The 12,373-nt window shown below is 32.1% G+C and overlaps 1 protein-coding gene across 3 annotated transcripts in view; it reads left to right on the top strand.

The window, feature by feature from the left end:
- The window catches only part of LOC150099003 (homeobox protein abdominal-A homolog), a 101,006-nt gene that overhangs the window by 65,802 nt on the left and 22,831 nt on the right, over nucleotides 1–12,373 (top strand). For 2 of the 3 annotated variants that reach the window (XM_090404903.1, XM_090404901.1), the window contains exon 2: nucleotides 795–857. The exons of the other annotated variant lie outside the window; for it this stretch is intronic. In XM_090404903.1, coding sequence (XP_090261029.1) covers nucleotides 795–857 — 63 coding nt within the window. The remainder of the gene's footprint in view (nucleotides 1–794; nucleotides 858–12,373) is intronic. 3 annotated transcript variants of the gene reach the window in all.

Raw genomic sequence — 12,373 nt, forward strand, 5'->3', positions numbered from 1 at the left:
CCCACTTTTGCATTCCAATCACTTAATATCAAAAGAAAATTAGTTTTATCAATACTGTATATATACTTGTTGCAAGCTGTTGTAAAATTCTTCTATCTCATCTTCATTTGAATTTGTAGTGGGTGTATACACCTGTATGAGTGTAACATTCACTAGGTATACCTTTATTCTGGTTAGAATTATTCTATCGGGCACTGGTTTATAACCCAAAATGTATTTGTATGGTCATTAGAAGTAGCAGTTAATTATACGTGATATTATGTTGTTGCTATATTTCCCCGTTTTCACTTTTAATGGCTGGAATGTTGTCTTTCACTGTTATTTTTAGATGAAGTACCCACTGGAAATGCATAGCTAGGAACATGCCAATAATCATTATAGCTAATTTTTAAAAAATTAGAATCCTAGAAATTAATTAAACTGAGAAACAAAGAAACATAACTAATCTTGAAAAAAAAACACCCATTTGAATTTCAAATAAATTCTATATAAAGAAGCATTAACAAGTTTGCCTTTTCACAGACTCAAGATAAATATTTCTGTTAATAATTTCCAAATTTAATTTATTTAATTTCCTCATATATGAACATTGCTGATATTTTCAAGATACCAGAGGGCGCTGATATTTGAGACTGATTGACAAGTATACACACACACAGACCAAACAGAGATAGAGAAGAGGGTAGAAAATGGTATTTTGTATAGAATTCAGTATCGTGAGTGAGAATAAACTGATATGACCATTTTAAATGCTTTTCAAATTCTATATTTCTATGTTTTGCTTTGTTTTTTAGAATCCTTTCTACAGAAACTTCGGTTGACAGCAGCTCATGAAGTTTACAGAGCTAGCGAAGAATGTTAGTATTTGTTTAGTGTGATTATTTTATATAATCTCTCATCTCATGGTTTCTTTCCTTTTGATTTCTCAGCAGCAAAGTAGTTACCTAAAAATGATGACACAGGGCGTTAATGTTGCTCAGTCATTTTAAATATTCGTTACAGTTTAAACAAAGACCGAAAAGTTCTTTTTCTTTTAGCAGCAAATGCACTTCCTTGCATCTGGAAAGACGGTATATTGAATGCAATTTCTAAAAGCGAAGTATTCTATGATAAATGTTTTTTTTTTTTTTTTTTGAAAATTTGAATTTTTATTTTTTTTAAATTTAATTAATTTTTATTAATTTAAAAGCTATAATACAGCCTGTGATGATAAAGAAACAATACTTTTTTAATATTGAATATAGAAGTATGACTTTGTGACACTGGCTTAGCTAAATATGTTTTATTTAAAAAATAAATAAATAATATGGATCTATCAGTCGTAAGTTTGTGGGATAGGTTCTGAATTTCATGAGGAAGGTGGATCTGTGTGCTTTTACTTTCCTAAGGGCAGTTGGATCTATCCGTTATTTACTATCGTGCTGTTAACTAATATCAAAATTGAATTCAGTTATAAAATTCACTAAAACAGGATGGAAATCTACTATTTATGATATTTCAGCAAAACAATAAATAAATAAAATAGAAAAAAAAAAAGAAATTTGGGTGGACCGAGAGAATCAGATGTATTAATTACTCCATCAATATATATTTTAAATACTTTATTTTCCTTCTTTCTTGAAAAAAATAATAATTGATATTTGAATTGACTGCGTAACTTGACGATCCCTGTGTTATGAATTTTAAACATTAGTCTTATAGTTTCATTTTAGTGAAAATGTTAAAATTAATTTCTGTCTTTCATGAAAAAAACTAAAAAAAAAAAAAAACACAAATAAAATCTCTACTTTAAAAAAAATGCACTTTCTTTATTCTTCTATATGCACTTTATATCTCTGCAATAATAACGTTGGTCCCAAATTGTTTTAACTTTTTTTTTCATTTAACTTTCAGGTATATTTCATCATATTCATATATTAAATCATGAATGATCATATATAATTATATTTTAATAAAATTCCATCAATTTCAGCAATTTCATTTAATACGGATATCGTATAAGTGACATTATTTATATATAATGATTTTCTGTGAGCTGTGGAAGTTGCATAATTTAAAAATTTTAAAGACTATCCTATTTAAAGACTACACTTCATTTTCATGCCTACTCAAGCTTCCAGTAGCAGGATGGTGATGATGGTGTTACACCGGGTGATGAAAATCATCTACTACTTACATTTTACTGAACATCCCACAAGGATTCGTGGGATTCAGACTAACAGTCTATTGACAGCAAAGCTGTCCACTTAGCCACCAAGTTGGCATTATTGTATATAAATAATGCAACTTATATGTATCACTGTTCTTGTTTTGTATGTAATTTTTAAAGAATTTTAAAATCTAGTTGAGAAATGTGATAGTTATAGCGAAAATTTCATTATGTTTTGATTAACTGTACATTATTTATCCGGATTTAGAAATGATTATCTAATAGAGGAGTGAATAAATTTTCTAATATTTAAGTAGAATAAATAAGTAAAAGTATTTTAAGTGTTGTACATTTTCAACAAGCCTTTAATCATAATCAGATTGAGACGATTAAAATAATGGAATTGGTTTTCATTCTGTTATTCCCAGATTAAAATATTTGTATCATGTGTGATATTTTATTGTTTAACTTCTTTTTTTTTTAATGATGAAATGGTTTGGTACAAAAACAAAAATCAGATTTGAACCAAATCCTGTTTTTTTTTTTTTTTTTTTTTTAAATATCAAAACAACCTTCTTTAGAAGTGGAGCAATTAAAAAAAAGATGCAGGTTTTAATTCCACCAAACAATTTCACGACTCTCCCGTTAGAATTTGCGATCAATGGTAGTAATATCAGGTGGGGATGGGACTGTAAAAAGGAGTTCTGCATTCTTTTCATTGCGGGTCAGTGGATTCTGAGCTACGAGCTCAGGACGTCCTGCATTTTGTATTGACTATTACCTACCGATCTCCATAGAAAGGGTTTTTCATATATCGACTGTTACCCCACAAGCCAGTCATCTCAAAGTTAGATTGGTGTGGTACAGAGCTCTCATTGAGAGCTAACAGTAGACCAGCTGCAGTTCAGAGTAACAAGAATATATCGTCCTTTAAGTGGTGGTAAGGCTGTTATAGTGCAAGGATGCCTCTGATAGTTTGTATCAGGAAACCATCATTCTAGTGACCACGATTGGTATCTTGGACAATTCCATATTTATGATGTCGTGGGGTTTTTGTTACGCGCCCATTATGTGTGTGTGTGTGTGAAAGAGAAAGAGAGAGAGAACTTGTTATCTTCTTGTTAATAAAATAATCAAAAACTATTATCATAATTTTTCTAACTATTTCATTGTTTATTAAGTAATGAAATTGAGAGATAGATGTTATAGGAAATCAATTTATGGCAATTTTGGTTGATTGTTTTCTTTAATCAAATAATTCCATTAAGAAATAGTATAGCACCTGTAGTGTTGTTTGTCATTTAAAATCTGCAGTGTTTGTTTGTATATGAACCCAAAGAAGTATTTTCATTTCAAATGTTATGAGAAGTATTTTCACAATAAATGTTGAAGTTGTAGCTGAACGAGAAGTTTCTATTAGTTTCTTTAAAAAAAAATCCTCCAATGTATTTAATTTTCAAAGGAATAGGCTGAATTCCTCCTTAGTCCTAACTTTTTGAAGATCTGTAGAAAGCCCGTCTCCATCCTTCAGCCATCACTGATGGTGAGTTCGAAGCTATTAATGAGCTGAGGTTTTTTAGAAGAGAGTTTCTGCAGACAAGTGCCATTATCTTGTAGTCCTAAACCTGATACTGGTATTATTGTTTGTAAAAGTGAGTTTTGAGGTCGTTTTTTTTTTTTTTCGCTGAGTGGTTAAAAAAAAAAGCACTCAGTTTACAGTAGGAAAACCCTGCTCGCCTGTGCCAGAATTGACTCAGGACCTAGAAAGATCTAAGAACAGTTCCTCTAGTTGGAGACTAGAATCGCCAATAATGTTTTTTCTTTGGACAGTCGTAGCGCTACGGAAGCAAATGCCATGTCTGCTGTATGTAGCATTTTTTTCTTTTATTTTTTTTTTTTTGAATTTTATATTATTTGGATTTTTTTTTTTTTTTTAAGATTTCTCCTATCCCTGACTATCTACTGAGATAATGATCTGATAAGAATATGTTTAGGATTCAATAAAAATGGGATTCATGACTAGGACTATATATCTGCATTTTTTTCTGTTTTATAAGCTTTTCAAAGCTTTTAATCATAAATAAAAGCTTGTCACATGCCATGCATGCTGCACATACGTCATTGTTGTTTTAAAGCACAAAACGGATAGGCTGTGTGATGAGATTATGACGTGTTGGTATGTTATATCTCACAATCTTACTAGCCTATTGTAGGGTTCTATTATTTTGAATTATGACCGAATGTGTGTGGCCAGCGTATTATGTCTGCAAACATAATACGCTAGCCACAGGGAGGAAAAAACTCTCTTACTTTCATATAAGACTAGCTAACTCAGTTGTAAATCACTAAAAATGTTGCTTGAATACTAGACGGGATTCGAACCTAGGTCTTTCCAGCCAATGAGTACCATCATTAAGGATGGAGGTTCCTGTTAGCCTTTTGTGTGAAAATGAAAAGCATTTTCATTTTCCTACCAATAATGTGCAAGTCCAAATCTTGCTGTGATAGGATGTTTGGGAGTCTTTTAGGTGGTAGACGTTTTTCATCGCCTTGTATGCGATCGCCCATAAAACGGCTTGGAAACTAGTATCTTATTTGGTACTATCCAATCCTTATTCTTTCCCTTCCATGCTAAAATGTACTATTGGTTCACAACCATCTCTGATCAAGATTCTAAATGTTTAGAAAAAAATAAATAAAAAGCAAAGAAGAAAACGTGTATTCTTGCACAGTTAACATTTAAAGACCATTGCCTCCCTTTTAAAAACAAAATACACCGAAATATGATTTCTGTTGTATATGCTTTGGTTTCATATGAAGCCTATCTTTTTAATTGCGATAAATTAAAATATTACTCATCTGAGATTCAATCATTTGCTAAGAAAGCAGGCAGTCATAGAGAGCCTAAGGATCCTTGCATACCTAACAATAATAAACATTCAGTACTCTAAATAGCACGGTAGACCGATCATTCCTAAAAAGCTACATTTGAAACTGCATTAACAGTAATGTTATAGCGCAAATGTACTATCAAGAACTAACGAATGAGTTACTAAACAAAGTAACTCAAATATCTCAAATATTTTTCTGATCAATATTTCAGACTTCTTGTTAACGTACTAATACAGTAGTATTACCTGCTGATTATTATTGATGAATAAGCCTAAGAGAAATGAAATTTCATCACACGTCATCATCATCATGAAATTCCTGATAGAGGGGGGAGACAAGAAAGATGTGCAGGCTATTATGATAGTACTACATGAGAAGTTTACATTATTACTTTCTACCTCTTGACAATTTTCCTCCAAATTAGTACGTTGTCTATCAAGACTAGAATTGTGAGATTTTATATTTCGGTCTTTTAAGGCACTTCTGACTGTATTAATCCACTTGGATCTTGGCCTTCCTCTGGGTCTTAATAATCTTATTTTAATATGGATATCTGTCATTGATGCCATCTGTCTGTTCACTCCCCTAATTTCTCTCAGCACTTTCATATTTGGTGATCTCCAGTCTTTGATCAAATTACCGATCTACGATCGATTAAATACTGTGTTGTGCACAGCAAGTTTCGTGTTTACCCAATTTTTGTCTTATTCCATATCAATTTATTCAGTTTACTTCCTACCAATAAAAATAGAACAACTGATTCTGTTGTCCATTTCCATATTTCATTTGCCATCTTCTAAAAATTGTGCCTAAATAGCTAAAATATTTGACTAGTTTTATAGGTTCTTCATTTAGAATGACGTTGAACTTTTCTATGCTCCTGCATAAAAAAATTTCATAGGTTTGGTCTTTTTATTGCCAAATTTGTTACAGCTGTTGTTCAATTTATCCTGAAGACTGAATTTTTTAGGAGCATAATATCATATGCATAACGCGTGAGTTTGACATCTTCAATTCTGATATCAGGTTTAATGCCACTTTCTTTTATAATGTGATCTACATAAATGATGTAGGTGATATGAACAGTGAAAATGTATGTCCCTATGCTACACTTGGTTTTCTCTTAGTACATCTTCATATACCTTTTCCCAGATATACATAAAAATGAGAATCAGATGCTTGTTATATTCCCATAATTTTTCAACTGTTTCATCTTAACATGAAAGTTTCATCATCCTAACAACCTCGATTTGGCCTGAAAACTATTCAGATTTTTCTTGTCAAGCACCCCCCCCCCTACAAAATTTCTTAGTCTGTTTTCAAGCATGTTTACATAAATCTTATTGGAACACTCAGTAGGGAAATACCAGTGTAATTTTCACATTCAGTCTTGTTTCCCTTTGGCACTATGAGAGTTTTACTCCAGTCATCAGAAATTCGACCTGTCTTCTGACCACGACCTCTGAATTGTGCAGTGTGTAAAACTGTTATATCTCCATATTTGAGTATTTCTGGTCTAATACCATCTACTAAAGCTGCCTTTCCGTGTTTGAACGCTTGATAGTTTTTTCCCACCTTTTTTTTAACCACTTCTCTTCTTGTTCATTTAGCAATCCTTCAACGTAATTACTCCAGACATCTAGAATATCTTTAGTTTCTTATTCCTTTTATCATCTCTGATCCTTTTACAGTACTTCTTCTTCCATTTCTAAGATTTTTTCAATAGCTCCAGAGCATTATGTCAGCTTCTTTATATTTCTCTTTTATATTCTTGGCAAATCCCTAACTTTTTTGTTTGTTTGTTTATCTGCTTTTACACGCTACTCCGCTTTCTTATATTTCTAGAATACGCTAGCAACTTTTGACACACTTTCATCTTTTCCATGTCTGTTTAACTTCTCGAGTCTACCACATATTCTGATTTTTCTGTCCTTGCAAAGCATCTTCACAACAAGATTCTTAGACCAAGAATCACTATTTTTTTTTTTTTAATGAAATTGTCAACTGGTCTCCAAGGTTTGATTCTTGTCTTCAAACTCTTCTTTTTTTTTTCTTGAATAGTATTTGTATATTCAGTCTACAGTTATCTCTGAAAGCTGTTCGCCTTATCTTGTGTATGCACATTCTTATTACACGAAATAATGTCGATTCATAGACGTATGAGTGCGATTACTTGTTGAATACATTGAGGTACACAAATCTGCAAAGTAAGGAACCACTCTTATCTCGATTCAGTCGATAAATTCTGAGAATAAGAAGACCGTCTCCATTCTTTCCGATGTACTCATGATATAGCAGTATTATAAAGAGATGTACAGAAAACCTCTCCCACCTTTGTCTGTAATTAGCTAATTTAGCTTCCTTTGGAATGACGTAGAAATGTTTTTCGACATTAATAACTTGAGTTCTTGGTAACTGAGGACTGATAACCTGTATTACTGAGTTTTTTAAACATGTTTTTCGTTGATAACCAAGTAATTATTTCTAATTTATGTAATCAGAATGTTTTTGTTTGAAGGCTATCTTAAAATAGCTAGGCGATAAAAATGAGTTATTACAATTCACCTTGGAGAGTCTTAAGAAGTACTCCTTATCATGACTTAACACAATCTAGAACGTATAAGAAAACAGTAAACATCCTTCTGGGTTTAATGACATTTAAGAATCTTACAAAATACAAAAATATCTTAGCCCTCAAAAGAGAGGGCTAAGATATTTTTGCATTTTTATTTATTTCTTATATAATTCAGAAACTCTGTTCTAGAGACCAAACACGAAACTTTTTAAGGCTCTTCAGACTGCAAAAAAAAAAACTTCATAAATAACCAAGTGAGGCGAAATTAATTTCATCATCTAAATAATCGTGAAGACATTGCTTTATTGTTATTTAATCAGGTAGAGACTTTTTAACATACGTAATGTTACAAATATTAATAAGATTTTACTTGCTAATGATCTGACTTACTTCGTCAGTAACAGTCTGCGACTATGCGAATGGAAAATTCTAGGATTCAAATCCCATCGGTGGCCTCTCTACAATTACATTGCCAATGATAACTGTTCTGTCTGTGGCGTATGTGGGATGATTTTTCTCATTGGACAATCAACGCTTCGTAGAACAGATATGTAATTTATAAGTTTAAGCTAGATAATTCACCATTCGCTGAGCTATATTTCCAATAATCTAACTAACTAAATGACAGATTCGCTCGTGTTAAAATTATATCTGGCATTCAACAAGGAAGACAACTATGAATAGTATAAAAATTAAAATAAAAAAATAAAAATAAAATAAAAAGTTCATATCAGATATACAATGAAACAACCCTATTAATAATAAAAAATTGGACACGCAGTTACAAACATCCAAAACACAATATTGACAATATTTTACAGTCATACTATTAAAATAAATTCTCACATGCCTTTTTATTTACTCCAAGGAGAGTAGGTAAAATATTTTAATCCTAAGTTTTTTGTTTTTAATTCAGTATATAACCACAGTTTGGTCCCCGCCTTTGTTTACCGCAGCAGTTCAGTATGTCTGCAGACCGCTAAATTTACGAAACACAGTCTCCTGATTCTCAAATAGTAGCTATTATATGTGCATCTTTTTATCATTGATTTTGCTCAGTTGCAGAGTCATAAACCTAAGGAATAGTTTTTCTTCTCTCAAAGGTGGGGACTAATCATCTACTTCTATAGATCGTGTAAAAAAAAAAGGCTTAAGAAAATGCATACTATCTTTTAGATGTCGAACACATAAGTTTCCCCCCCCCCCACCGAATGCGTGATATCATTGAATTAATCATAGTTGTTACTTCCTTTTAATTGTTGCTTAGTTGATAATATCGGAACAATCATTGTTATTTCAACGTAGTCATTACTTTTTTTTTTTCTGAATCTCTGTCTGGACTATTTCCTGATCAATCCACGTATTAGTTATAACTGCACTGCGTCTCCATCCCTACAAAAGAAAAACTTTGCAGCTAACGATTGACGTTAGCATATGATATATACATTCCGTATTTTTTCACTTAAAATTTTCTATACTTAATTTTATTATATTTTGTCTTTGTTTGGCATTGATGAATGAAAGCTTTGAATGAGTCTACTCCTAATCCTATAATCAGACAAAAATGCTTTCACATTCAAAACATATTTAACATATCACATTTTATGAAGAGCACATGGTCAGCGTGCTAGAATACATATATATATATATATATATATATATATATATATATATATATATAATCACAAGAGTGAAATTTATTATTCCCTACTCGACAGCATCACTTGATGACCTAACAGGTGTATTTATTCTTTTATATGCAAGCCATTTACCGTTTATGACAAAACAGAACTGTATTCTCATGAGCCAGTTTACCGCATATTTACAGACATTGAAAGCCAGGTGGCCATACCTGACTGCATTGTTTTGCGCTAATATGCTGGATGTAATTTCCACGAGTTTGGTTGTGATCTTAATAGCCAAATGCCAACGTATGTTAATGGCGATGAGGTTCGGGAAATAGCAACTCGTAGCGAATAATCATAACTATTAATCTATTAGTTAATGATAGTAGAAATTACCATTGCTACAGATCTACAATTTGACAATATTAGGCCTTTCCAAATTTAGTTGAGCTTTCAGCTTCTGATTTTTCTCTAGTTGATGACATTCTTGCCTATTCAAAGAGCATATCTCCAAGTGCATTTTTCCGGAGGTTGATAGAGAGTTTATCCCACGGATTTCCTACGAGATATTCCTTCATCGTTATTCTTTTCACTTATCGCTGTAGTGTTTGAAAGCTCCACCAAAGTTTCTTGTCCTTCCTACATTTTAAAATTCTCCGACTTCCGAAAACATGCTTTGCGAAGAACAGCGGGGTTCGCAGAATGGCCTTCGGGCGGGACTATGAGTTCCGCTTTCAGGAAAAACTCTTGTGTTTTCAGAAAACGAAGGTCACAACAAGAAAAGAAAAATCTTTTATGTAGGTCGTGAAATTATAAATTCTTCAATAGAATACGAAATAAGGTGGATGCTTTACGTGTTAGTGTCTTGTGTTTATTATAATCAACCTTTATGACGATGCATCGATGTAGATAATGTAGATACAGTCGTTGTAATTTGTCAAAAAAAGGATTGATGCAAATATAAAACTTGAATTAATTATATACCATAATTAGATCTGATTAATGTCATAATTTTAGACCTAATATTTACACATCATAGCGTAAGTTTATTGACAAGTCACATAAGAATACATAATCCAAATATTAGATTAAATTTTTTTTTTGTTTGTAAATATCCATCCATACGTAGTTTAAAACTTCAAAGGGTACATGCTGGTTATATCTTATTCTATCTTTGAACATCTTATTGATCAACCTGTTTGTCCTCTGACTCACAGGTAAAGAAACTTAGGCACTCCCAAGTTTATCTTAGAAGCCACTTAGATCTTGGGCTCTGTCCTTAAAATTTCATTCACTCTATTCAAAATCTCTACACCCGAGCATATTAAAGCGGTCTTTTTATTATTCTTTTCAAACTCGTGGGGTATTTGTGTGCATAAGGAGAGTATATATTACCCAATAATCAGAGGCGATGAGTAGTATTCCCACACGCTTATCCACCCTGAGAAGAGTTATGGCGATCAACCCACATTCGCATTGTAATCGAGAAGACAACATGATTCGTTTATCAATAGATAAAACGAATCAATGGTCGTCATATAACAGAATCAGTTTTTACGTTATCTCTCTTTCCGGTAGAGTATTCCTATATAGTGAAAACGGCTTCATTTTATTTTGAAATTTTTTTAAAAATATATTTCGGTACTAAAATGCTCGTTATATATTGCTTGATGTTCCAAACTGTATGAATAATATCTCCCTCTTCCATCCCATTAGTTTCAAGCAAAATGCGCTTAGTTTGTCTCGAGTCCTAAAGGTCGATGCTTCTAAAGTAATACGAGCAACTTCTGTGCCCTAAGGAGAATTATAGAGATAAGTTCATTCTTTGGTTTCTTTATCAGCTGCACTTGACCCCAGTAATGCAAGACCGCTCCAAAACAGGAAGCGTCCTCCTGTGTGTGTGTGTAATCTGCTTCAGTGTGTTGTGTAATAACTAATTAAAGCTATAATACTTGACATTTTCCTTCCTCCCTTTTGCTAAAATACGGAAAACGTTTTAGCATTTAATAAAAGAGAAGCTATAGGTTAAATACTTATGATAACTAATCAAATTATCTTAGGTGACAAGTGCAAAAAATAAATAAATAAATAAATAATAATAATAATATGATGATCAATGTATGTTATTATTATGATACATTGAAGGCGAAGAGAAAATTTACGTAAAGCTTTGTTCCACATATTTCGGAAGAGTTTAGAAGAGAAATGTACTAATACAGTAGTTGTGATGTCATCCATCGAGATTTAATAAAGCTTTTGATATTGTTTCCCCCATTTGTTATTGTTGATAACAATATTTGTTACAGTTGATTATAGAGAAAGATATGTATGACGTGTACTTTGATTGTTAAGTATCTGCGTTTTAACAAGATTTGTCTGTTTTGCAAGGAAAGGGGAAAAAAAAGCTACCAGAAGACAAACACCTTTACAAGACAATCCAATCCATTTTGAAAAGCCTTATAAAGATTATTAATTATACGAAGAGCCAAAGGCTTCAATTCGGCGACATAAACTTATTTGAGCTAAGGGATATTACATCCCATATTGTTTCATAGCGGAATAAGAAACTCAAAGAGTTTTATGCCGAATATAGTAAATATATAAAGTTCGGCGAGTCCAAGCAGGTAAGCAGATACCTGGATAGTGTTACAACTGACCCTTTATAAAGATTCTTCGCATTTTGTTCGGCATTTAAACCAAAGTTTTTCTTGCAAGATAACTGGAGAGTAATCAAGCAAATTGAGGTTATGGCGGATGTAAAAAATGAGCCGTGAGTTCAGATATGCACAAACTATCTTACATGCTTTTTTTTGTAGAGGGGGGAGGGGGACAAACCGATCACAAATGATCAACTGTTTTTTTTTTTTTTTTTTTTTTTTTTTTTTTAAAGCGCTGAAGTTGAATTAGGTAGTCATGAAATATAATTTGGGGATTGGTTTCCTTCAAGTCTTACAGTATTTTACCTCACAAACATAAAACTAGACGAACACATTTCATCCAGATATGGAATCTACGATTTTTTTAAGTAGAGACTGGAATTATGTAATTCGTAGAGTTACACTCTAAATGGATTTACATCTTTCGTTGAAAAGCTGATAATAATAAAAGACATTTAAATTTTAACCGTTGCTT

This window comes from Typopeltis vanoorti, chromosome 15 (assembly GCF_054136105.1).
Source record: "Typopeltis vanoorti isolate ZY-2024b chromosome 15, IOZ_Tvanoo_1.0, whole genome shotgun sequence".
Lineage (NCBI taxonomy): Eukaryota > Metazoa > Arthropoda > Arachnida > Uropygi > Thelyphonidae > Typopeltis > Typopeltis vanoorti.